The 27,832-nt window shown below is 36.8% G+C and overlaps 2 protein-coding genes and 1 long non-coding RNA gene across 5 annotated transcripts; all 3 read left to right on the top strand.

Annotated features, from left to right (window-relative positions):
- The first annotated feature begins 8,923 nt into the window (after positions 1 to 8,923).
- LOC111799071 (putative indole-3-pyruvate monooxygenase YUCCA4) lies at positions 8,924 to 11,255 on the top strand. Its single transcript, XM_023682467.2, has 4 exons — positions 8,924 to 9,838; positions 9,924 to 10,172; positions 10,243 to 10,365; positions 10,731 to 11,255. The coding sequence occupies exons 1-4, from the start codon at positions 9,188 to 9,190 to the stop codon at positions 10,944 to 10,946; spliced, it is 1,239 nt and encodes a 412-aa protein (XP_023538235.2). The 5' UTR covers positions 8,924 to 9,187; the 3' UTR covers positions 10,947 to 11,255.
- A 4,588-nt stretch (positions 11,256 to 15,843) lies between these two features.
- Positions 15,844 to 23,339, top strand: LOC111798958 (transcriptional corepressor LEUNIG-like). 3 transcript variants are annotated; one of them, XM_087125366.1, is made up of 18 exons: positions 15,844 to 16,140; positions 16,483 to 16,580; positions 16,672 to 16,781; positions 18,327 to 18,743; positions 18,821 to 18,909; positions 19,015 to 19,093; positions 19,183 to 19,258; positions 19,399 to 19,448; positions 19,565 to 19,867; positions 19,989 to 20,195; positions 20,280 to 20,525; positions 20,611 to 20,755; positions 21,376 to 21,485; positions 21,650 to 21,799; positions 21,922 to 22,077; positions 22,182 to 22,298; positions 22,657 to 22,863; positions 22,959 to 23,339. In XM_087125366.1, the coding sequence occupies exons 1-18, from the start codon at positions 16,109 to 16,111 to the stop codon at positions 23,100 to 23,102; spliced, it is 2,736 nt and encodes a 911-aa protein (XP_086981492.1). In that variant the 5' UTR covers positions 15,844 to 16,108; the 3' UTR covers positions 23,103 to 23,339. The 3 variants fall into 3 exon arrangements, with proteins under 3 accessions (XP_086981492.1, XP_086981491.1, XP_086981493.1); XM_087125365.1 differs by having other exon boundaries at positions 19,177 to 19,258; XM_087125367.1 differs by having other exon boundaries at positions 15,845 to 16,140; positions 20,638 to 20,755.
- Positions 23,340 to 24,813: 1,474 nt separating this feature from the next.
- On the top strand, positions 24,814 to 27,334 carry LOC111799107 (uncharacterized). Its single transcript, XR_015421609.1, has 4 exons — positions 24,814 to 25,144; positions 25,232 to 25,350; positions 25,427 to 25,536; positions 27,141 to 27,334. It is a non-coding gene; the product is annotated as an uncharacterized LOC111799107 (long non-coding RNA).
- Positions 27,335 to 27,832: the final 498 nt, after the last annotated feature.

Raw genomic sequence — 27,832 nt, 5'->3', positions numbered from 1 at the left:
AGTGGTTCACACCCACAATACGAGCATCTAATTTTTAGGTTTCCCTCTCGTATACCACCTCGTTAAATTAAGAAAACGAACTAAAATATGTAGCTAACTAAGATTGATTGTGGAATTATGAAGGGTGGAAGGTAGGTGGGATGTGATGGAGAGAATCTAAGTTAGAGATTTTTGTAGTAAAAAGAGAATGAGAGATGGCAACCAAAGTTGGCATACAACATCAACACCTCCCTTGACAAAAAACACAATACATCTTCTCAACCTCACTTTGTCTATATAACTCGACGACTTTCAGATTAGACTGCATAACCTAAGAACGTCTTCAAAATTTGTTTTTTTTGTATTAGCACTGTTTCACGCAGATAATGTATGACATTTAAATATCTAACCTTCTGGTCGATAATGCATGTGTAACAGCTCAAGCCTACTACTAACAGATATTGTCCGCTTTGACCCGTTTCCTCACGATTTATAAAACGCGCATTATGTAATGATTTTATAGCAAATTTGGAAACTAAGACGTAAAGTACCATAATGGGCAGACATTAAGTTAACAAAACATCAATCATTTTCCACGAGAGAATGGTAGAGATTCACAAATGGTTCTCTATAGATTTTCGGTGTACCCAAATTGGGAACATAATACAACTTCCACTACTAGTGGGTTTCAACTATTCTTAATCGAGTTATTAAAAATTACTCGAGAATTCTACTATAGTAAACCTAGCACTTTACACGGTATAAGAGAGAGATAAACTATAACAGCCCAAGTCCACTGCTAACAGATATTGTTCTCAATATAAGCCTGTTGGTAGCAGATATTGTCCTTAGTTCAAGCCCACCGCTAGCAGATATTATCCTCTCACCCTTATAAAAAATATTTTGTTCCCATCTCTGATCAATGCAGTATCTATCCGGTATTTATTATGAGGCAGCTATTCATTGAATAATTTTTAACGATCCACGAGTGCTTAAAGAGTATATTCTTTTATCTAATGGACGATTCCGTCATTTTTATTTTAGGGAAGAAATAAAAATATTATCATCATTGTGTGAAATTTTTGTAATTTGTTTTTTTTTTTTTTTAATTGAGATTCCCATTTTTTAGTGCAAACCCAATGGAAATTTCCCCCCACTTTTGTAAAGCATGCACAAAGGTGATGGGTGTTATTGCCATTTTGAAAAGAATCCAAAAAATAAAATAATTAAATTCTCCCCTTTCTATTTTCTTTTTTATTAATTTCGTTTTATTCCATCCATATTGGGCCTGGGCTGAATTCTCTGATTTGGGCTTTTCGATGGGCCCATTGGGCCTGTTTATTAATAATAAGCCGACAGAAACAAAATTGTAATTTATTTATTTATTTTTTTAATTAATTTATGAATCAGTGGGCATTGAATATTCCTGCAAAATTGAGCCAATAAGAAAGGTGTCAGAGGAGTAAAAATTAAAGGTGACGTCATCATCTTGGAGAAAATGAAACAAATCAGATCATGAGATCCATTTAATCAACTATACCAATTACCAATCAGGATTACGTCATTATTATTAAAATTAAATTTTTTACAAAAGGAAAAAAAAATCAAAAGTCCGTTGTGATGGAACCCTGACCGTTGGATTGACATTGAATTACGCGTGATTGATGGAGCAACCAACGGTCCGGATTCAAGGATTAGCCAGAGGGACCCAAAAAAAAGGAATAGGAAAATCGAAGGCTTTTAAACTGCAGTCTAAATATTTCCAAAAAAAGGAATTCGAATTTAATTTTCTTTTTTTTTAAACGACACGTGGCAGAGTAATTAATGACGATAGTACCCCTCTGCGTCAAATCAAAATGCACCAATCCTTTTACAAAAACTGAGGGCCGGGAGTCGTTTCGGTGTAAGCGTGATCTCGGTGATTATTTTGAGAGCTATCAATTCGTATGGTGTCAGGGTCGTTTTGGTCATTACGTTCGTCAGAGTGGGGGCCACATGCCGAGATTCTATTGGCTGGACGTGGCTCAGTGGACCCACTTTCCGCCACGTTATTGCCTGATTGGCAGCTGTGACGGTCGTCTTCGGTCACGTGATGTCAACCTCGCTGTTGACGCTCACTCCACCGTTACCGTCACTGATTCCTCCGTACAATTTTATTTTCATTTTCATTAAAATAAATAAATTGTCAAATATTTTTAATTTTTCTATTTAAAGGTATTTTAAAAATATGTATTAAATAATAAAAAATATATATAATTTTATCGTTTAATATTTTTATATTTTTAAATACCTAAACTCATATTTTATTTAGTTTAGGATTAATATTAGAAAAATAAAAATAAAATAATCTTAAATAAGAATAATTAAAATGATATTTAAATGCGTTTTTAATTCATTAAATATTTTTTAGATGAAAGTTTAATAAAAATAAAATAAATTAAAAGGGAATAAAAATAAAAATAAAAATAAAAATAAGTTATTATTGTGGTGGGAGTCAGTTATCTGATAATACCGATCACTGCACCAATTGATAGAAACCATTCTATTCACATCGTGCAAATCTGAGACCCCTCTATTTATTTATTTATTTATTTTTATTGCATTAAATATTACAATAATAATACCAAAATATTTCCTTTAAATAATATTAAATACTTTAAAATATTTCCTTTATTGCATTAAATAATTAATAGAAGATTAATTAATTAATGTATAGATAAAAAATAAAAAAAAAAAACACATTAAACTGTTAGGAATCACGACTGTCCACAATGACATGATGTTATCTACTTTGAGCATAAACTATCGTGGGTTTGCTTTGGGTTTCTCCTAAAATGACCCAAACCAACGAAGATAGTATTAATTGATTATAAACTCATGATCATTCCCTAAATTAGCGAAGGTGGGACTTTCATCATCCAACATAAACAATATAAGCTAATTAAATTGGGATATTTTACACGAGCAATGAAATAGATTGGTTTTTAGGATTAGATTTGGGCGAATTATTAGGTTTAAAATAAACGAGCAAAGTCAGTCGGTAAATTGATGAAGGTGGAACCATGCTTTGGAGAGAAAAATAATGGGAATATCGACCGACCACGGAATTAGCTACAAAAAAATAATGCTAAGAACGAAATTCACTAGGTAAAGTTTAATCGTCCCGAGCCGAAAGTAAAAAAGGGTTAGAAAAAAATTGATAAAAAAATTGTAAAAAAGTACAATATATGAAGAAACACACATGATGGCAATGATTTGTTTGAGCAAAAAGATGTGCAACCACTTTATGCACAATCACATTAAGAAACAATTTTTGTTCTCTCCAAGTCCCATGGAAATTTCATAAATGAAGAAATTTAAAAGCTTTTCAAAGGAACATTCAAAGTAGGTAAGAAAGGAGAGCTACCCTCCCACATAGTCCAATCATGAAACTAAATGTTTGTTTTATTTTATAAACTTTTAAACTTTATGTTATATCATTATATATTAAAATATACGTTAATACGAACATAATTTAATCATCAAAGTATATATATTTTAAACGAAATTAAATTACCATATGTTTAGTAGCACTGACAATCTCTTTTGAACTAGAAAATGTAAGTTGTCAGTGGAATTGCTCATTTGATTAGGTCTGAGATCCCACATCAGTTGGAGGAGGGAACGAACCATTTCTTATAAGGATGTGGAAATCTCTTCTTAATAGACGTGTTTTAAAACCTTGAGAGGAAACCTCTTAAAGGGAAATCTCAAATAGGACAATATGTGATTGTGGTGGGTTAGGATTGTTACAAATGGTATCAGAGTTAAACACCAGGAGGTGTGCCAACAAAGAAGGGCTCACAAGGGGGGTGGATTGTGAGATCCCACATTGGTTGGAGAGGGCGTAGAAACGTTGATAACGATGAACTGGGCTGTTACAGTAGAGCATCAATAATCTCGTTTGGAAGCCACGTAGAAACATTGATAACGGTGAACTGGGCTGTTACACTAGAGCATCAATAATCTCGTTTGGAAGCCGCGCAGAAACGTTGATAACGATGAACTGGGCTGTTACAGTAGAGCATCAATAATCTCGTTTGGAAGCCACGTAGAAACATTGATAACGGTGAACTGGGCTGTTACACTAGAGCATCAATAATCTCGTTTGGAAGCCGCGCAGAAACGTTGATAACGATGAATTGGGCTGTTACAGTAGAGCATCAATAATCTCGTTTGGAAGCCGCATAAAAACGTTGATAACGATGAACTGAGCTGTTACAGTAGAGCATCAATAATCTCGTTTGGAAGCCACGTAAAAACGTTGATAACGGCGAACTGGGCTATTACAGTAGAGCATCAATAATCTCGTTTGGACGTCATGTAAAAACGTTGATAACGGTGAACTGGGCTGTTACACTAGAGCATCAATAATCTCGTTTAGAAGCCGCGTAGAATCGTTGATAGGCTGTTACACTAGAGCATCAATAATCTCGTTTGGAAGCCATGAAAGGGAAAGTCCAAATAGGACAATATTTACTAACAGTGAACTAGGTAGTTACATTAGGGCACAGGTGATCTCGTTAAAGAGTTTAGAGAAATCTCGACCTTCCAGTAATACAAACTCGAAGATTCTCGAAGAGGGTCGAAAAGAGTTAAAATGATTAGGTCAAGATTATAATAAGAGCGGATTTTGGATTAAGATTTAAGATAAAAGGAGGGAGGGGGAGAGAAGAAAATAAAACAAAGGTGATGGATGGCATGCCTAAAAAGCTGCTATATTTGATATGGAGATCCAAGAAAAAGGCCTACAACTCTCCCATGTCTAACACATAGCCTGTAATTTTCTTCAGTTTGTGTGCTTTGGCTGTCAATGAAGGCCAAGTTTTTGTGTCAAAAAAAAGTCTCTCAGTTTTTGGAAATTGGGTAATCTACAAAACCTTTTATTTTTATTTATTTTTATTTTTTACCAATCCAATTCCATAATAATTAAAAAAATCGAGTCAAACTATGAATACTAGATATGATCTCAAAATAACAGGGGTCAAGGTCAGCCCGTAAGACGATGGGAGATAAGCTTCATCGTCGAGAAGGAAACAGTCCGGATCACCAGCTAAGGCCCCTAAATGACCGCTCAGTGATAACCAGGAGGTTTGCCTAGAAGCAGCCACAGTGAATAAATAAGACATTAATTATCATTTTAATAATAGTCGTACAATTTATTAATAATTTTTTTAAAAAAATATTAAAATAAACTAAAAAAAGAATAGGTATTTATAGGCATGCAAATAGTCCATTAAGGAAAATAATAAGAGCTAGCTAGATTCAAAGTTTCAAACCCTACATTTTCTCTCTCTATCAAATGTTAGGTAATGTGTTAGTGAGAGGAAGCTCCACCCTAGATCCCCATATCCTGTAGGCCTATGTCTTCTTTAATTACCTCTACCAAACTTTTTTATTTTTATTTTTTCCCGTTAATATTCGTCGAACAATCCCGAATATATACATCTCGACTCTCGATAATTGTACGTTCTTTTAGTCAGTGTTCTCTCACTAGACAGCCGTTTTTTGTGATTTATTCTCGGCTCGGTTATTGACGTTGTTTGCATATGCAATTTGATTTTGAAGGAATAAAAATAAAAAATCAAACGAAAGCGAGAGATGGGTTGGGTCGTACGAGAGAAAAATAATATCATAACTAATAATTATTGAGTCTGTGACCCACACAATATATGTAGTCTCACATCCCTATAGACCGAGGGTGAGAACTTACCAAACAATGGATCGAGAATTGATTGTTTCAAAAAAGGGGAATAAGAAGAGAAATTGAGAATTAATGAAGCTAAGGTAATAGGTCTGCGAAAACGAAACTTCTTTGCTTTCCTAACTTTGGTTGAATGTTTTCATTAATGAGATAAGTACGAGTACAGGTGTTCGTTTTCACGTCGAGAATTATCGAGTACGTGAAAAAAGGATTGTTTAATTTTTAAATGCTTCGGTATGTACGAAATTTATTGAATTATAACTAATTTATACGGACCCCTTGAATGAGTTGGTAAACACGTCGAACGTGACGTAATAACAACTTTGTAATAATGACGTACTTTGTCTTTTATATATGCTCGAGATCGAGAAAAAAATTATTGTACAAAATTACGTTAAATCTTAGACTTACATGAATTTAAATAGGCCGATACTTTCGATTTTAAATTTTATTTAATGATTTTTTGAATTTAATTTTTTTTAAAAATTTAAGTAAAAAATCAAAATAAATAAATAATTTTTTTTTTTAGTAATATATGATAAAATATTTAAATTAATTATTACAAGTGAGAAACAAATGCGCGTGGAAAGAATGGCGATCTAACGGCTGAGAATGAAGCAAAAGGTTATCGTTTCTGTTTCCAACGATGCAACAACCAAGAACGAATGCCTCTTCCTGCAGCGAATCCACGTGGCATCTACTTTTGTCGTCTTCTTGATTAATTCCCTTACGCGCCTTAATTCACGCGCCTCTCTCACCTTTATTAAAACCGAATTTACTGTTTTTCTGTTTTTTTTTTTTATTAAAAAATATTTTTTAAAATCTAAATTAAAATTTGAAAACTAATTTTTCTTTAAATAAAATATTAGTTTTTCATTTCGAAATTTTATATGTTTTTAATGAAACAATTTAATTCTTAAATCAAAAATTAAAAAATTTATTTAATTTTCAAAACTAGATGTAAATAACCAAACAAACAAAAGTGGAATTAGTATTTATAAACTTAATTTTAAAAATAAAATGTTTATTAAATATAACAATAGTTTTTAAATTTTTATTTATTTTTCAAAACTTAACTAATGATTCAATATTAAAATTTAAATTAAATTATTTGGATATTAAATTAGGCTTCTAACATATAATAATAAGATTTTTTTTTTAATTTTTAAATATGAACTCTTAACAGATCATAAATATATGGCATTTAATATTTTAAATAGTTTAAGTTATTGCTAAAAAAGAATTATGACCCTCATGACCATATTTTAGTTAAATGGATTTTAAAAGATTGACCTACTTTATATATTATAATTAAAAAATATCTGGTTTTATTTTTTATTCTCATCATTGATGTTGAATATAAAGCCACATACTTTAATTAATAATTAATTATTAAATAAAACCCCACATAATTATTCAATATTGCTATAATATAAAGAGATTGCCATAATAATGTAATATTAGTCTTTAATTTTAAGATTCAAAAAGGTCACTAAATATTTAATAGATTTAAAAAGTTTTATTTTATAATAAAATTTTATTATTATTATTATTTTTTTTAAATTTTATAGTGTTCAAAAGTTTTGTAAATAATTATGAGACAAAATATGAAGATTTTAAATTTATACGACATAAAATTAAATATTTAAATATTTAAGAACTTAATTAAATTCATTTTATAATGAATAAAAACTTACCATGTATAGAATTTTAAAAGTAATTTTGGATATCAATTTTTTTTTTTTTACTGTAAGTACTACTTACAGCTAGTAGATATTGTCTACTTTAGAGCATTACATATTTTTGCTAGCATATATTGTCCGTTTTAACTCGTTACGTATCGTTGTCAGCCTCATGGTTTTAAGGAATGATTCGTTTCCCTCTCCAACCGACGTGGAATCTCACAATCCACTCCTTAGAACCCTAGCGTCCTCGCTGGCACACCGCTTCGCCCGACGACTAACTCTAATACCATTTGTAATGGTCCCAAACTCGTTACTAAACCGATATTGTCAACCTCCATGTTTTCAAAATGCGTCTACTAAAGAGAGGTTTCCACACTATTATAAGGAATAGTTCGTTTTCATCTCCAACCAACATTAAATTTCACGGTCACTAGTAAAAAAAAAAATTATATATAATATATATATTGTAACGACACAAATCCACCGCTAGTAGATATTATCATCTTTGGGCAGGCTTTCCCTCAAGGCTTTAAAACGCGTCCGCTAGGGGAAGATTTCCACCACCTTATAAATGGTGGTTTGTTCTCCTACCCAACCAATGTGGGACATCACAATCCACCCCCCCCTTCGGGGCCCAGCGTCCTCGCTCGCACTCTTTCATTCCTCCAATCGATGTGGGACCGCCCTCAAATCTACCCCCTTTGGGGCCCAGCGTTCTTACCGGCACACTTCCTCGTGTCTACCCCCTTCGGGGAACAGCAAGAGGGCTAGCACATCGTCCGATGTCTAACTCTGATACTATTTGTAACGACCCAGATCCACCGCTAGTAGATAGTATTTTTTGGGCTTCCTCTCAAGGCTTTAAAACGCGTCTCCTAGTAGAAGGTTTTCACTGACTTATAAATAGTGGTTTATTCTTCTCCCCAACCAACGTGGGACATCTCACACACACATATATATTAATCATATCGTCTATATATAATTTATTATTACTATTTTATCTGCACCGATAAAAATAATTTTAAATTAACACTAATGACTAATTTTAAAATTTATTAAAATAAAATAAATTTGAGATTCGTACATTTTTTTTTATTCATGTAATACTCGAAATTTTATTACATTTCAAAATATTTATTATGATTCCTATATTTTTTTAAATATCAAATTAGGGAAAGTTTGCAAAAATTATATATAAATGATAGATAAAATAAAAACTATTTAAAACTACACAATAAATAAATAAATATATATATTTAAATTAAAAAAAAAATAGTATTTTAAACTAAAAATCTGTGGAGGATAAAAACGCAGAAAAACGAGGGACAGAGTGAAGGTATACAGTATACTTGCAGAGAGTAAGTTGCAGGCATTTGAAAATTGCGTTGGGGAAATTATTTATTTATTTATAAATTAAAATGAAATAAAAAAACCCACCAAGAATTTAAATTTTAAATTAAAAAAAGAAAAAAAAAATGTATTTATATCTTCCCTTCGTCCATTGGCTTCACTTCATTCACTAAACATCCCCAGAAAAGAGAAAACAGAGTAAAACTCTGCCACCAGAGAAGCTGAGAAGAAAGAGCCTTGAGACAACACTGAACCAAATCCCTTTCCTTTACCTTCACGCCTCCATTAAACCCCCCTCTCTCTCTCTCTCTCTCTCTCTCTCTCTCTCCTATTTCTCTCTCTCTTCATCCATTTCTTTTCCCTTTCCAGAACAGGGGATCGAGCCAGAAGCAGAGCAAAAACAGAGCAATTTATTTTCTTTTCAACTTTGATGGGTTCTTCCAACGAACAAGACGAAGATCATCACCAACGACAACAACGAAAATGCTTATGGGTTAATGGGCCTGTAATCATTGGTGCCGGCCCATCAGGATTAGCCGCCGCGGCTTGTCTGTCACAGAATCAAATCCCATCGTTGATTCTCGAGAAATCCGATTGTATCGCTTCTCTATGGCAATATCGAACCTACGATCGTCTCAAACTTCATCTCCCTAAACACTTCTGCGAGCTTCCTCTCATGGGTTTCCCTCAAAATTTCCCAAAATACCCTTCTAAACATCAGTTCATTTCATACATGGAATCCTACGCTTCTCATTTCTCAATCCACCCCCGGTTCAATCAAACCGTTCAATCCGCCGAATTCGACTCAGTTTCCGGCTTCTGGAAAGTCTCCACCCAGGATTCCGACTACATTTCACGGTGGCTCGTCGTCGCCACCGGCGAAAACGCAGAGCCGGTCGTTCCAGAGATTTTAGGAATCGAGCGGTTTACACGAACCGTGGTTCACACAAGTATGTACAAATCCGGTTCGGAATTTAAAAACCAACGGGTTTTAGTCGTCGGGTGTGGGAATTCCGGTATGGAAGTTAGCTTAGACCTCTGCAGACAAAATGCCATCCCCCACATGGTCGTTAGAAACACGGTAAGTATAATTTTTTTAAAATTTAAAATAAAAATAATTATCGTCATCGTATTAATTTAATTAATCATTTATTCATTCGTCGCAGGTTCATGTCTTACCTAGAGAAATGTTCGGATTCTCGACGTTTGGTATAGCCATGGGACTATTAAAATGGCTACCATTAAGACTCGTCGATAAGATTCTTCTCTTAATAGCAAACTTAACTCTCGGCAACACCGACCAATTGGGTCTACGTCGACCGAAAACCGGTCCAATTGAGCTCAAAAACGCCACGGGAAAAACCCCGGTTCTCGACGTCGGCGCTCTATCTCAAATCAGATCAGGAAAAATTAAGGTAATCTTAGATTAATTAATGAATTAATCATTTATTATAAAGTTTATTTATTTATTTTTGTTTCATAAAGGTGATGGAAGGAATAAAGGAAATTACAAGAAATGGAGCAAAGTTCATTGATGGACAAGAGAAGGAATTTGATTCAATAATTTTGGCAACTGGATATCGAAGCAATGTGCCCAGTTGGCTGAAGGTAAAATAAATAAATAAATTAAATTAATTAAATAAATATAAATAAATAATTTAATTTAATTATTTTAATTTTAGTTTTTTCTTTATCTTTTTATGAATCACCCATCACTTTCTAGCTCATTTGGACTCATTCCCAGACTGCATAACCCTACAAACCTATTCTTTTCTCCATGCAAAATAGAATATGTCAGTTGGGTTCCTTTGGTTTTTCTCTACCCTTTTCCAGCTTTTCCCCATATTTATGACGCAATATTACGTAATCATTTTAAGATATTTTTATTTAAAATTTATAATTCCGATTGTCCCGACCCAAAAACTTCGTCTCGTTTAGCGTTTAAGGTTTAGGGTTTTGTTTGATTTGTACAGATGTGTGATTGTTTCTCGAAAGATGGTATGCCGAAAACCCCGTTTCCTAACGGATGGAAAGCCGAGAACGGGTTGTATACGGTCGGGTTTACTCGAAGAGGGTTGCTCGGGACTGCGTCGGATGCTATGAAAATCGCTAACGATGTCGCCGAGCAATGGAAGGATGGGAAGAATTGTTCTAATTCATACGTGATATTCCTTAAAGAATCCGAATGAAGATGGAAGTTTGTTGTGGGGATTTTTATAATTAGTAGATTATATGGGGGGTAATTAGCAAATATTCTTCCACCTAACCAAAAATATTGTAATTTTTCTCTTTCTTTCTCTTCTTGGGGTTGAGTTGTAAATGTCTCAATTTTGCATGGGGAGGTTTTAATGTCTTGTTATTGTCAATGAATCCTAAGCAAGCTTTGTACAAAAAAAAAAAACTCAAAATAGAATGTACCTATTTTCATTAGGTCCTCAATAATCTTATTATTGACGGTTTGAACCTCGTAGACCTGTGTCCTAACCAATTTTTGTACAATCGAATGACGTTTAAAGTCTCGTAGACCTGCTTTCTAAGCAGGGTTTGTATAATCGAATGACATTTTGAACCTCGTAGACCTACTAATCCCTGCTTTAGGGTTCACGATTATAGTTGAAACGGGTATTTTGTATGATTTGATCTAAAAAATATCGAGATTGAAATGGGTCGGGATTGGATTAAGTAAAGAAAGAGAGTTGAGTTATAATTATTAAGGGAAAGTGTAGGAAAAAGCAAATGATTAGAGGGAAAGTGACATTTTGGGTCATCAGATTTTTGTTCAGCCCTATCCATTTCAACACATCCAGCCTTTTTTGACTGTCCAGATCTAAGAATCCAATAATAAGACCAATAGTTACAAATTTGGGCAGGTTTTTCTCAAGCCCCATCTCATATATATATATATATATATACATTTATTTATAAACTTAATTTAAAATAAAAAAGAAATTTATAATTCAAGGATGCATTTTAAAACTGTGAGACTGACGGCAATACGTAACTGATCAAAGAAGATAATATATGTTAGTGATGGGCTTGAACTGTTACAAATGGTATCAGAGCTAAACACAGAGCAACATGCCAATAGACGTTGAGCGTCAAAGGGAGGTGGACACTAGGCAGTGTGCCAATGAAGACATTGAGTCATAAATGGGGTAGAAAGAGTGTCAGTGAACGCTGGATTTCATCCCACGTTAGTTAGAGAAGTGAACTAAACATTGTTTATAAGAGTATGAAAATCTCTCAAGGTAGTTCAAAATATGACAATATCTAGTAGCGGTAGGCTATAATATACCTTCTCGAATCATTTCTCCGTAACACGATTTTCTTAATCCCATTTGTTTGTAAACATACTTTTACGTTATCTTATGGATTGAGCGTTTATATGAAACTATAAGGCACGATGGGACGGTCTCTTCAAATAATTTCTCGAACCGAGAAGACCCAATTTAGAAAAGAGTAAGGGAGGTAGGTAAGAGGAAGTGGAATGGGGCAATGATGGAGCAATTATAATCAGGCGGGTGGGAAAAGGTAAAAAAGAAAAAAATGGAGAAAAAACTAAAGCAATGGGCCGATGTAATCTCTTCTCTCCTGCGCTGTGCTGCTGCAGCAGCGCCAGCGCCAGCGCCAGCACCAGCACCAGCACCAGCACCAGCGCCAGCAGCAGCTCATAGAGAGAGAGCCTCTGGTTTCGCAAATTAGAAAGAAAAGAGATGATAATTGAGACAATGATGGGGCTCTGCGCCACTCTCTTCTCTCTTCCACACAGTTCCCTTTCCCCCTTTGTACGAACCTCTCAGAAAAACAAAACTCTCTCTCTCTCTCTCTCTCTCTCTCTCTCTCTGCCGCCATAAGACAACGTGTGAGCTAAACTCCAATACCCGAGTTAAAATCCATCTCACACGCTTCCAACCACACCTTACGTGGACACCTACGTCATCATTTTTAAAATATAATATATATATTCTTCTTCTGCTGACGTGGTGATGTGATCTTTATTTTTTTTATTATTTATCTGTGTTTTGTACAGAGACGCAGAGGCAGATTTGCATGGTTTTATTGTAACCCTTCCTTCCACTCTTCTTACAATATATTCATTCATAGCCCTCATTTCATCACTCGCTGTTTGAGCGCGTGGTCGGGTTTTTAGTAGGAGAGTGGAATCACGCGCTAGAAGAGAGAGTGGTGGAAGGAAGGGGGGCTGGGGTGAGGGGGCGTATCTATGCACTATATGGTGGAAATTCAAAGTATAAGTTGGCATGACATGGCATGCATTTGTACTGATCAGTCACTGGACACTCCTCTGCTTGCATGCCATCCCTCATGAGAAATTATAATTTTGATACCCTTATCCAACGGTTGTTAGAGATCGGATAAATCTAACAAACACATACACATTGTGACAGTCTCATTAAATAATTTTGAAGCAAACCCATAAGAGTTTATGTTTAAAGTGGACAGTATCATACCATTGAGGGAAGTCGTGGGTCCTAACCATTGTAACTTAGTTTTTTTCACTTAATGGGTGAAACGTCCGAAATGGGGTTTTGGAGTTTAATTCAACCCGTTATTTTTTTTTTTATAAATATAGTTGCACGAGAATTGACATGTACTCGTTCGGGTGATATCGAAAGGACGATAAGGGAGTGGTTGAGGGGCATGTGAATTTTGGGAATAGAAGGAAGAAGGGTGTAGGGTGGGGGCCAGTTTAGGAGGGTTAATAAAAAGGGGCCCACATTGTGATCTCAGTGGTATGTTGCTTTTGGTGGCAGCTTGGCTTAAGCTGACACCATGCGTATTGTTATTCCAAGAGAAAGACCTCTCAATGCTCCTATTCAACGCCTCTTCTCTCTATTATTCCATTTTTATTTTTTATTTTTTAAAAAAACCTCGTATTTCTTTTTATGTTTATTTAAATATTATTTATTTATTTCAATCGATCTGACTAATTTTCATCATAAAAAAAAAAAAAAATACAAAACTTATTTTTTCAAAATTAAATTTATTTATTTATTATTGGTTTTTTAAATGGGAAAGGTTCGGATACACGGCCCAATAATGTCGACTAAGCCCAATGAATCTGAGCCCATTGAATGGGCCGAGCTATTTGGATTCAATTGTAATGGGCCGGTTCAATGCAAGGCCCAATGAGTTGGACTAGTTTCATTTGGATTGATGAAATAAAAATAATTAATTTGCATGTCGAGTTTTAGCCTTTGAATTTAAATTCAAATATATTTATTAAAATTTGTGTTTAATTAGTTCTAAATTTGAAAGTAATTCTACTAAATATAAAATATAATTTTACATTTAACAAATTTATTAATTTCTTACAAATATAATACATTAAATACCTACCATATGTGAAATTATAGTCGAATAATTATATTGGACCCTATCACTATGTAATAATCTACGGCCAGGATTTGAAATTTGGATTCAGCAGTTAAAAACACCTTGTTGGTATAAGTAATGTTTGGATGTGGTCTCGGTTTATTTATATACCCCTCGTTTATTTTGTTGAATTATGAAAGTTCCGGCTAATTTAAGGAATGATCATGAGTTTATCATCAAAGAATACTCTCTCCATTGGGATGAAGCCTTTTGGATAAGCCCAAAGCAAAGCCATGAGAGCTTATACTTAAAGTGGACAGTATCATACTATTGTGTAGAGTCGTGTTCATTTAACATGGTATCAAAGTCATGCCCTAAACTTAGTTGTGCCAATAGATTGGTCGACTCCTCGAAGGCATAGTTAAAAAAAATGACTAAGACTCCAAAAGAAAAAAAGAGTCGAGCCTCGATTAAGGGGAGAGGATGATGAAAGTCCCACATCGGCTAATTTAGAGAATGATCATGGATTTATAATCAAATAATATCGGCTAATTTAGGGAATGATCATGAGTTTATAATCAAATAATACTATTTCCATTCGGATGAGGCCTTTTGGGAAGCACAAAGTAAAGCCATGAAACCTTATACTCAAGGTGGACAATATCATACCACTGGGGAGAGTCGTCTTCATCTAACATACTTGAGTGTCACACATAGAGTGTATACTAATGTTATGGCTGAAATTCGATCTTACGGACATATCCAATTTGAACGGAAAACCAAATGACAAATAAGGAAGAAAACCCGACACACACAAAACCATACCAAAATTAGAAAGAAATCCGTTATGTTTACTTTTGACTTTTTGAGTCTCGTATCAGTTTGTCATTCATTAGACTAATTATTGATCATCGATTTACTTGTCTATTATAATAAGAATCAAGAGACGTCCGTTGAATTTCATGAAGATACGATCTTGAATATGATGACAATTTACCATCATACCCTCAGTCATAAAAAAAATAATAATTAAATTATAGATTATTTTTTCCTTTTTAATTTTCATTAATTCACTCAAGTTTATCATAAATAAACTTTAAGCGTCGGTAAAAGTCTTAAATAATAATAATAATAATAATAATAATAAAAAGGTTTAAATCAAAATTTAAAAAACACGTGACTTATTAAAAAAACACATAAAAGACATGAAAATTAAAAATTAAATACCAAAGACAAGGTCAAATTTGGTATTCTGCAATTTCTTAACCAAGGTCAGAGTCAGACCAACCAGCAGTCCTGGACCCATGGAAGCAAAATATTAATTTAAAACAATACACGGGGCAGTTTTACAAATTAAAAAAATATAAAGGGCTCTTTCTGCAATTACCACAAAGTTCAAACCCCATTTTGAAAAAATTCAGCAGATTAAGGTAAAGCGAAAGTACGAACTGACCCTTCTTGTTCTGTACCAAGCAGAGCAGAATGAGCCCATAAATCCTTGCGATATACCGAAAATTTGACTGTATTAGAGGGGTAAAACAGTAATTTCAATTATAAAGGCATTATGATATCTGCAAACAACTAGTTTTCTTTCATCCGATGTCTACGGATATCGGCAAAATAATTTTTCAGCTCTCTTGAAATAAAATCAAAAAGCTTCCCAACAAAATTTCGTTTCTGGATTGCAGGTATCCATTTCGATCCTTACTTGAAACATATATATATATATAATTATAATAATAATACGGCCTTACATTCTATACACTTTGGATGCTGGAATCATCGGCTCTGCTTCTATTCCTTCGCGTAGATTTCCCCTTCTGCAGTTCTTACTAATTTTCTCCTATTTCTGGATTCTTTTGTGGCTTTAGCGAAAAGGGTTCTTGTTTTTCGCTTCTGGGTTTGGTGTTTTTGGCCGAGAAGAGCTCGATACGAGCTCTAGGAGCTTGTTTTTCAAGAAACTAACAGTTTATTTCGATTTAATCCACTCTTCTGGCAGTGTTTTTGATTCGTAATCATGTCTCAGACGAACTGGGAAGCTGATAAAATGTAAGTTTCTTGTGTGTTTTGCTTCATAATCCAGCATTTTTCTACTTGGGGTTCTGTTTTTTTTGTTACTTCACTGGATTTCTTGTCTCATCTCGTTTGATTTGGTTTTGGGGTTCTACAATTTGGATTTTATTGTTCTTTTTAGCATTCTAGCTTCGACATTTCGACCCTGTTTCTTGAAATTTTGCGCGCGAATCTTTGGCATTGGCTTAGTTCATTTTAGGGTTCATGTGTTTCTCCTAGTGACTTGATATCAATTTCACGGATTGTTCTAGTTCTGTTGCCTCTAACTTGGAATACTGTTGTTGTTGTTGTTGTTCTTGGCGTGCTGCTATGTAACAGGTTAGATGTGTATATTCATGATTATTTGGTGAAAAGAGATTTGAAGGCTACGGCTCAGGCCTTTCAAGCAGAGGGAAAAGTGTCTTCGGACCCTGTTGGTGAGTATTGTTTGATTTGTTTGGTTTAATATGGAGTGGTATTGTACCGTTTGTTCATGTTAGTGATGAGTTTGGAGTTGTGGGGTTGCAGCTATTGATGCACCGGGAGGGTTTTTGTTCGAGTGGTGGTCGGTATTCTGGGATATATTCATTGCCAGGACTAACGAAAAGCACTCCGATGTTGCTGCATCGTATATCGAGGTTTGTTGAATATGTTGTTTCTGCATTTGATGTTAATCTTTGAATCGTTAGGATTGAGTCTGCCATTATTGTCTTGATCATTGGTGGCCTGATCTGGCTTGACTCCTTTGGAGTCCTCGAACAAAGTACACCCTTGTTCGACATTTGAGTCACTTTTGACTACACCTTCGAGGCTCACAACTTCTTTGTTCGGCATTTGAGGATTCTATTGACATGACTAAGTTAAGGGTATGACTCTGATACCCATGTTAGGAATCACGACTCTCCACAATGGTATGATATTGTCCACTTTGAGCATAAACTCTCATGTCTTTGCTTTGGGTTTCCCAAAAGGCATCGTACCGATGGAGATGTATTTCTTATTTATAAACCCATCATCGTTCCCTAAATTAGTCAATGTGGGACTCCTTCCCAACAATCCTCCACATCATCTACATAAGGGAGCATTAGAGTAACTCTCAAATGCAAGCAAATTATCATTTTTTGATGACCAACCCTTTATTCCTAAATCCTTTCCCAATATGATTTTATGTAAAGAATTTGATATGGCAAGATGTAAAATGTGGAAAAACTAGAGCGTGTGCTGTTTCGGAACGTGTGGATTTTTTTTTTCTTTTCTTATGAACTTGTGAGGTTTGACATCAGTTGGGTAGGAGAAGCATTCCTTATAAGGGTGTGGAAACCTCTCCCTAGTGGACGGGTTTTAAAACCTTGAGGGGAAGTCCAAATGGAAAAGCCCAAAGAGGACAATATCTACTAGCAGTGGGATTGGGCCGTTGCAAATGGTATCAAAGCCAAACACCAGGTGATGTGCCAGTGAGGAGGTTGAGACCCGAATGGGGGTGGGGTAGACACGAGGCGGGGTGCCAACAAGGACATTGGGCTCCAAAGGGGGGGTGGATTGTGAGATCCCACATTAGTTGGGGAGGAGAACAAAACATTCTTTATAAGGGTGTGAAAACCTCTCTCTAGCAGACGTGTTTTAAAAACCTTGAGGGGAAGCTCGATGGGGAAAGCCCAAAGAGGACAATATCTACTAGCGGTGCCATTACAAATGGTATTAGAGCTAGACACCGAGTGATGTGCCAATGAGGAGGCTGAGCCCCAAAGGGGTGTAGACACGAGACGGTGTGCCAGCAAGGACGCTGGGCCCCAAAGTGGGGGTGGATTGTGAGATCCCACATCAATTGAGGAGGAGAACGAAGCATTCTTTATAAGGGTGTGGAAACCTCTCCCTAGCAGACGCGTTTTAAAAACCTTGAGAGGAAGCCCGAAAAGGGAAGCCCAAAGACGACAATATCTACTAGTGGTGGGTTTGGGCCACTACCGAGGCCACTACCGAACTTCTCTAGCGAAATGGACCTAGCTGTTGTATATGTTTTATTTCAATTGTTGGTGACCCTGAATTTGAAATCTTTATAGATGCAATTTATCGAGGATGTCCTAAAACAATCTCGAGTTATTTGAGACTAAAAAAGCCATTAAAATGTGCCCTCAAGACATTAATTTTCGTGCAAAAGAAACTCATGGTCTATTACTTTCTAGACGCAATTAATAAAAGCAAGAGAGCAGCAACAGCATCAACAGCATCAACAACACCAGCAACAGCAGCAGCAGCCACAGGCACAACAACAGCAACCACAACATATGCAGATGCTTCTGATGCAGAGACATGCCCAACAGCAACAGCAGCAACAGCAACAGCAGCAACAGCAGCAGCAACAGCAGCAGCAACAACAGCAGCAACAGCAGTCACAGCAGCAGCAGCAGCAAACGCAGCAACAGCAACAGCCACGAAGAGATGGAGCTCAACTCTTAAATGGATCTTCAAATGGTTTCGTTGGAAATGATCCACTTATGCGCCAGAATCCTGGATCCGTAAATGCATTAGCTACAAAAATGTATGAGGATCGATTAAAACTACCCCTTCAGAGGGATTCTCTAGACGAGGCGGCTATGAAAGTAGGTATACTGGTTAGGTTTTTTGACCCGCATACGTTCTTATTACTTTTTAAAATTCTTCTTCTGTCATCTTGCAGCAAAGATATGGGGAAAATGTTGGGCAGCTGTTGGACCCGAATCATGCTTCAATTCTGAAGTCAGCTGCAGCAACCAGCCAGTCCTCAGGGTGCGTTTCTCGTATATATTGTTACTAAACTTGTGAGGCACTATCGAAGAACGTTGTATTGGATGCCAATGTGCTACCTTACTTGCGTTATCGTTCTAATTACAGGCAAGTGTTACACAGTACTGCCGGGGGAATGTCTCCTCAAGTTCAGTCTAGGAGCCAGCAATTGGCAGGTTCCGCACCGGTATGGTAACACTGTTATGTTCATCCCATAATACATTCTTTCCCTTTTCCCTAAATTCCCTTTTTTTCCTAAAAAACTTTTTGATGCAGGATATAAAGAGCGAGATCAACGCAGGTTTGAATCCTAGAGCTGCCGGTCCGGAGGGATCATTGATGGGCATTCCTGGTACTGCTAAATTATTGATGTTTTGAGACCTCTCGTGGCATTATATTTTGATTTGAACGCTTAAACCGTGTTTAAATCGCTCAATCTTCGTTTACTAGATCAAGGACGTGTCTCACATGTTAAATGAAAATATCTTTCAGGATCAAATCATGGTGGCAATAATTTGACCTTAAAGGGATGGCCTCTCACTGTAGGTTTTTAATGACTGATTCTCTTCATTTCTGTAATAAAATTTCAATGTAAAATGTACAGATCCAAGTCGATGTGTTTTTTTTTCTTCATTCGATCTTTCCGTTTCTTTTGCAGGGGCTAGAGCAGCTTCGTTCTGGGATCCTTCAGCAACAAAAATCTTTCATACAGGCGCCTCAGCAATTTCCTCAGCTTCAGATGTTGACACCGCAACACCAACAACTCATGCTCGCTCAGCAGAATTTAACGTCACCTTCTGTTAACGACGATGGTAGAAGATTGAGAATGCTTTTGAACAGTCGAATTTCTAAAGACGGGCTTTCGAATTCTGTTGGTGATGTTGTTCCAAACGTTGGATCTCCTCTTCAAGCTGGCAGTCCGCTTTTGCAACGTGGAGACAACACGGAGATGATGCTTAAGGTGTTAGTTTTTTATGGATGGTTTCGGTTTTTGTTCTTATGCTTGGATATTATGTTTTAGAGCACACTATGGATTCTGTGGACCATGGTCCAGTTTTCTAAGCATGTCTTGTTTTCCTTAGATAAAAATAGCTCAATTACAGCACCAACAACAGCACCAACAAAATAATAGTCAGCAACAGCAGCAGCAGCAGCTTCAGCAGCACGCGCTTTCTAATCCACAATCGCAGAGCTCAAACCACAATTTGCATCAGCAAGAAAAAATCGGGGGTGCTGGCAGTGTCACGATGGATGGTAGCATGTCGAACTCATTTCGTGGAAATGAACAGGTTTAATAGAACGTTCCAAGTACAAAAAAATGTTTCCTTCTTGGTAAGCTTTTAAATGTTTAATTTTTTGACGTTTCATTTCAGGTTTCAAAAAATCAGACCGGGAGAAAGAGGAAGCAGCCAGTATCATCTTCGGGTCCAGCAAATAGCTCAGGGACAGCGAATACAGCGGGGCCGTCCCCAAGTTCCGCTCCTTCAACGCCCTCGACTCACACACCTGGAGATGCAATCTCAATGCCTGCTTTGCCTCACAGTGGTAGTTCATCTAAACCTTTGATTATGTTCAGCAGTGATGGTACTGGAACTTTTACATCTCCCTCAAATCAGTTGGTAGGTGGAGCTCGGTAGTTGTTTCTAGGAAAGGAATTATAAATAATTCCTTCTGCACTTGCTCATTGGCATTCCATTTTGGCAGTGGGATGATAAAGAACTTGAATTGCAGGCTGATATGGATCGCTTCGTGGAGGACGGGTCTCTTGATGATAATGTCGAGTCTTTTTTATCCCATGATGATACGGACCCCAGAGATCCCGTAGGCCGCTGTATGGATGGCAGCACAGGTGCTCTAAATGCTATACTTTTTCTTTCTACTTGTTCTTGTGCTAGGATGGGTGATATCCCACATTGGTTGGGGGGGAGAACGAAACGCCCTTTATAAGGGTGTGGAAACCTTTCCTTCGCAGATACGTTTTAAAAATCTTGAGGGTAAGCCCAAAGAGGACAATATCTGCTAACGGTGGGCCTTAGCTGTTACAATGGTATCAGAGCTAGACACCAGACGATGTGCCAGCGAGGAAACTGTTCCCGAAGGGGGGTAGACACGAGGCGGTGTGCCAGTAAGGACGCTGGGCTTCGAAGGGGGTGGATTTGGTGGGGGTCCCACATCGATTGGAGAAAGAAACGAGTGTCAGCGAGGATGCTGGGCCCTGAAGGAGGGTGGATTGTGATGTCCCACTTTGGTTGGGAAGGAGAACGAAACACCCTTTATAAGGGTGTGGAAACCTTTTCCTAACAGACGCGTTTTAAAAACCTTGAGGGTAAGCCTGAAAGGGAAAAGCCCAAATAGGACAATATCTGCTAGCGGTGGGCCTGGGTCATTACAATAGGTCTCTTGAAAATTGTTTTTAGGCATGATTTGCTATTGTGTATGTTATCTTTAAGGAATGAATTGAACCTTCAGGATTCACGTTTACCGAGGTGAATTCTGTTCGAGCAAGCTCGAGCAAAGTCACCTCGTGCCACTTTTCATCTGATGGAAAATTGCTTGCTAGTGGCGGCCACGATAAAAAGGTGAGAATCCAATGTCGATGAGACCGTATTATAAATCAAGAACGTTAAATTTCGAAATAGTGCATGTAAGATTGCGAAATCCTGTTCTTGGTTGCAGCATTGGTCATTGCCTGGATGTATTTGACAGTTTTTTTCCCTGGGGGTTTATGATGATGGTTGTGCAGGCTGTATTATGGTACACGGAAAATTTGAAGCCGAAAACGTCACTTGAAGAACATGGTTCTATGATCACCGATGTTCGTTTCAGTCCTAGCATGCCCCGTCTAGCTACATCTTCATTTGACCGAATTGTCCGGGTTTGGGATGCCGACAATGTTAGTCTCTATGTCTTTGATTTAACTCGAATCTTTATTCCTTAATTACTGTTCTTGCATCGATGCCATACACCGATTTATAGACTATGTTGCTGTATCTCAATCCATACTTCAATCTGCAGCCATGTTATACTCTACGTAGCTTTACGGGACATTCGACTTCTGTTATGTCTTTGGACTTCCATCCAAAGAAGGATGACCTTATCGGCTCTTGCGATGGCGACGGTGAAATTCGATACTGGAATATCACTAATGGCAGTTGTGCAGCAGTATTCAAGGTATCTTAGCTTTTCTCCATGCTCGTTTTTACTCGAGGTTTGGAAAGTGGTAGCATTTGTATATAGGCTTTGTACATAGGTTCTAAATCACTTGTGTAAATTAGGGCGGTACAGGCCAGCTGAGATTTCAACCTCGTCTTGGAAGGTACTTGGGTGCGGCTATAGATAATGTCGTGTCCATTTTTGATGTCGAGACGCAAGCTCGTCTGCATACGTTACAGGTTGGTTTATCTCTGAAGTGGTTGTTGGGTTATGGAGCCGCTGCTTATTTATAGCTTATTCAATTGTTATACATACTGAAACTATACGTGGTAAATGGTTATTTGATAAAGCTATATATAGTAAACTGAGTATATACCCATGCCTTCTCTGTATTCTCTCTTAGTTGCATACGTTACAGGTTTTTATCTCTTTGCATTTTCTCTCTCCTGTTCTTTGTGTTCATCTAGATCGAGTGTGTGCGTTGTTGTGCGATCCTAACGGTGGTATTACCTGCCAAAGAAATGTCATATGCTATTGTTTATTGATGTGCTACTATTCATCGAATTGACTTACCTGAACGTGTGCTTTCAAGTATAGGGCCATACGAAAACGATTAATTCTCTTTGTTGGGATCCTTCTGGAGAGTTTTTGGCATCCGTTAGTGAGGATTCCGTTCGAGTATGGTCGCTTGCTTCCGGGAGCGAGGGCGAATCCATTCACGAGTTGAGCATTAATGGGAATAAGTTCCACTCTTGCGTTTTCCATCCCACCTTTTCTACTTTACTGGTCATTGGATGTTATCAGGCAAGTCGTCTTCTCTAAACACGTTTTCTTGTAGACAGTGAATGTCATTGTTGGTTATTCGCTCCTCACCTCCGTTTTTGTCTCGACTGTTGCAGTCATTAGAGTTTTGGAACACGAGCGAGAACAAGACGATGACGCTGTCAGCTCATGAAGGTCTAATATCTGCCTTAGCAGTGTCCACCGCGTCGGGTCTAGTTGCTTCGGCCAGCCACGATAAGTTCATCAAGCTATGGAAGTAGAACAAAGAACACACACACAGAAAAACAGTGACAAAAGGTAACCCACACTACTTGAATGGAAAGCCAAGGAAGTGGTCTGGTCCTGGTTTGTTTTGGTCCATAGCTTTGTGTTCTGTTCTTAGACTTCTAACTCTTTTTGTCTTGCATATCAGTATGACCCCAAATTCTGACAAAACTATGCCTGTAATTGGTACTCAATCATGGTAGAATGTATACTATTACTCTTCCCTTTGCCTTCTTCTCTTATGCCTTTTATTTTACCTTCAAATCCAAAAGAAATAGGTCCAGCCCCGCCCAGATGCATCGCGAGTAGATATTGTCCTATTTGAGCTTTCCCTTTCGGGCTTCTCCTCGAAGCTTTAAAACGCGTCTGCTAGGGAAGTTTTTCACACCCTTATAAATGGTGTTTTGTTCTCTTCCCCAACCAATGTAGGACACCACAATCCACCCCCCTTCGGGGCCCAGTAAGTGGCCAATGTCTTTACTGGTACACCGCCTTGTGTCTATTCCCCTTCGGGGAACAGTGAGAAGGCTGACACATCGTCTGGGGTGTCTGACTCTGATACCATTTGTAACGGCCAATCGATATGGGACCGGGACATCACAATTGATGTCCTACACTCAAGAACAATATGGCTTAAAGTTAGTACCCCCCACACCCACCATTTTAATCTCTTTTTCTTGTTGACCCATCTCCCAAATTCACTTGTTTTAATGATTCGAATCATTGATCTCTTGATTGGTCTGCTAGGAGAAGGTTTTTACACCCTTATAAATGGTGTTTTGTTCTTCTCCCCAATCAATGTACGATATCATAATCCACCCCCCTTCGAGGCCCAATAAGGGGTCCAGCGTTCTTACTGACATATTGCCTTGTGTCTACCCCTTCGGGGAACAGCTAGAAGGCTGGCACATCGTTCGGTGTCTGGCTTTGATACCATTTCTAACGGCCAATCGATGTGGGACCGAGACATCACAATTGACGTCCTACACTCAAAAGAACAATATGGCTTAAAGTTAGTACCCCACACCCACCATTTTAATCTCTTTTTCTTGTTGACCCATCCCCCAAATTCACTTGTTTTAATGATTCAAATAAGTGATCTCTCGATTGGATTCTCTGGGGCGATGTTATAGTCTTAACCAATTGAATTATGTTGGGTTGATGGTATAAATCTGCATCGAGGTGACACGGTTTCTTATTATATGAATATCGAAAAGCCAATTTGAACATAGTTTAACTGATTAAGACATACAGTATGACTTAAAGATTGAAGGTTCAAATTTCATTCTTACCAGTTAAGTTTAAAATTTTTATTTGCAACTGTTACGAGTGTAAGTGGAGATTCAAATTTTTAATGTTTTAGTACATAATATATGACTTAACTTGAATTAGGATCGATTAATATTAATTAAGTTAAATAAGATTGAAGGAAAAGATTCCAATTTATTTTTTGAAATTAAATTTCTTTTTCATTTATTTATTTGGGATTATTTAAAATAATGTATTATATTTAAAATTATTTTTTAAATATAAATTAAAAAATACGGTTAATAACGTGATTATATATTTATATTTATAACGAGAATTGAATGGTTGAATTAAAAAAAAATGATTAATCAAATAAAATTTATCAGAGCACTTAATTCTTAAATGGGCCAAAATGGCCCAAAATTCAATCACGGCCCAGCTTACAGTCATGGTGTTCCGATCCATAGCTTTTCCCGCCTCACTTTGTCCGGAAGGCCGCAGCGCGGAGATGTACGGGAAGAAGCGGTTTCTCTTCTAAGCAATTCATTGAAAATTAGCTGCTAATCGGAGTTACGTTTCCCGGCGATGTCGAACCTTTTGCTGTTCGATCGGTTTTCGTCAATGCTCGGAATTCCATGATTGCTTCGTCGCATAAGCTGGATTCCGGCATTTTCTGGTGCATCAGACCATAACAGGTGTGGATAATCAATTTGATGTCGCCGCTCTTCCTTTCCATGAAAAAAGAGAGAGAAGAAGCATTTTGATAAGTTTCTCGAATAAGAAACTAAGTGTTAGTATCCATTTTACACAATTGAAATAAGTTTCAGATTGATCTGAGGATGACTTCCTTATGATTGTAATACATGTATAATTGCAGCGTCGTCTTGCGAGCAAGAGCTTTGGACTCTGAGATCTTATTTTCCTTTATGCAGTGGAGCGCCATCCTCATAGATCTATGTAATCTTTGTATGATATCAGTTGTGATGGTTAGGTTAGGTAAATAATTATGATGTGTTTGTAGTTTGTTGTCTGATTTCATACCGCTGTTGTGCTCATTTACTGAAAATTGTAGAGTACTTGCAATGAGCGCTTGATTGAGGACAGCGAGTTACGGCCAGTGTGGTGGATTTTGACAATGGAGTTTCAATCGAGTTACTAGAGGAGGAGAACTTGGATGAACTGGTCAGTGTTCTTCTTCTTTTTCTTTTTGGTTTTTCAATTTACTTTGAAGTTTATGTTAGGATCTATCATGGCGTTAGTTCACATCTCAGAGTACTGTTAAGATCACCAGAAAATTTGTTATAGAATATAGTTTATCTAACATAATCATCAGCGCATCATTCTCTTCGGGACAAAATCACCTGATGAACTTCTTTTTCTTGTTGAATAGTATTTGCCTTCCTGTATTTCATTTTCAGTCCTTGAAATTCTCTGAACTGCCCCGCTATACAATTTTTAACTGGTTTTCTGTTCCTCCTAGGGGGCTGATGATTTTGTTATTTTCTCTGTTTTAATTGAAGAGTGGTAGTGACTGCAGCATCTCTTGGAAAAATATCTTGAACATTTTCAGGGTTCTTGAAGTATATTTCTCCATTTAAATCAGCAGAACATTTTTGTATTACCAATCTAGGGAATTCTTTTTTTTTGTTCCTCTCTCTGTTCATAACGGGTCATATAGTAGCAAGTATATAGCTCTTGTTTTCAAAATATTTGTACCTGAAATGGAACAACATTCAGTTTAGATTATTGCACATCCATATCTTTTTATTTGCATATGGTGTCTCTGATCAACAATTTACCTCGTTGGCTTGACTAGTGTAAAAATTTCAAAATTCTGTGATGGAGGCGCGGGCAAGGTTTTATTTGCAGAAGAATGGAATTTTATGTTTAATTAAACATATGTCAGAAATTGATACTACAAGGGGTTTGGTTTGAAATTGCAGTGGTTTAGAAAGGTTCCTTTTGATTTGTATTCCACATAATAATGTTTAACTGCATAATCAATAATAAGGATTATTGGGAGTGAAGAATTGTGAGCCTCGAAGGTGTAGTCAAAAGTGACTAAAGTTTCGAACAAAGGGTGTACTTTGTTCGAGGGCTCCAAAGAAAGGAGTCGAGCCTCGATTAAGGAGAGACCATTCGAGAGCTTCATAAGCCTCAGGGAGGCTTATAGTGTACTTTGTTCGAGGGGAGTATTGTTGAGGATTATTGGGAGTGAGTCCCACATTGGTTAGTTTAGTGGAAGATCATGGGTTTATAAGTGAGGAATACTATCTCCATTGGTACGAGGCCTTTTGGGGAAGTCCAAAGCAAAGCCATAAGAGCTTATGCTCAAAGTGGACAATATCATACCATTATGGAGATCCGTGATTCCTAACAAAATATATTTATATATATATATATATATATATATATATATATATATAAAACTCATCTTTTTGTGTTTCTGATGGATGGAAATATGCAACTTATTGTTGAGGAATACATCTTCATTGGTACGAGGTCTTTTGGGAAAATCAAAAGCAAAGCCACGAGAGCTTATGCTCAAAATGGACAATATCATATCATTGTGGAGAGTCGTGTTTCTTAACACTTCTCTTTTTTGTGTTTCTGGCTTGAAATCCTAGTCACTGGGAAGGTTCCTTTTCATCTGTATTCTACCTAGTAATTTTTAATTGCATAATCACCTATATATATGTACAACTTATATTTTTTGTGTTTCTGTTAAACGGAAACATTTTGTTCTATTATCTGTTTGGTTTCAAATGCACCTTGGTTTGTTTCAGGATCGTGGAAAGCAGGAATCTGAATTCCTATCTATTTATAATGTGAAGCGTATGAAGCTGCAAGATGAGATTATTGAGGTGGAAGGAAGATTGATAGGAGACCATGATAGCTCAAGCTTCTAAGATAGCTTAGATACTTTGATTGGTGAATCTCAGAAGGAATTGAATTCAGTGAAGAAGGTAAACCTTTTTTATACCCAAAGCATTTTTCTATTGTGTTCTCCTTTTTACACTGAAGATTTCAAAATTAAGGCTTGAAGCCATTCCATGTCATGATTGATATCAAAGAAGAAAATTATCTCCCTCCTCATGTTACCTCATGTTACCTCATGTAACAACAGTCCAATCGTTGTAGGAACTCACAATCCAACTCCTTCGGGGCCAGCATCCTTGCTGGCACTCGTTTCCCTCTCCAATTTATGTAGGATCTCAAAATCCAATCCCGGTTCAGGCCCAGCGTCCTCGCTGGCTACATTTTCCTCCCCAACCAATGTAGGATCTCACACATTATCGGATCTACATTATCTTTTTTATTGTAGGCACTTGCATCTAGATTGAGGGACACGTTAGCATTAAAGAGGCTCTTGATGACGTGCCAACCCAAACTGAACTCATCCGGTTTGTTGTTTTCTTATTAGCCTTCCTGTTTTCCTTCCTAAAAATGATATTTCTTGTCCATTGCATGATTGCTT

Source organism: Cucurbita pepo, chromosome 7, assembly GCF_057944985.1.
Source record: "Cucurbita pepo subsp. pepo isolate OVF chromosome 7, ASM5794498v1, whole genome shotgun sequence".
NCBI lineage: Eukaryota > Viridiplantae > Streptophyta > Magnoliopsida > Cucurbitales > Cucurbitaceae > Cucurbita > Cucurbita pepo.
This window is presented reverse-complemented; position numbering and strand designations above follow the sequence as displayed.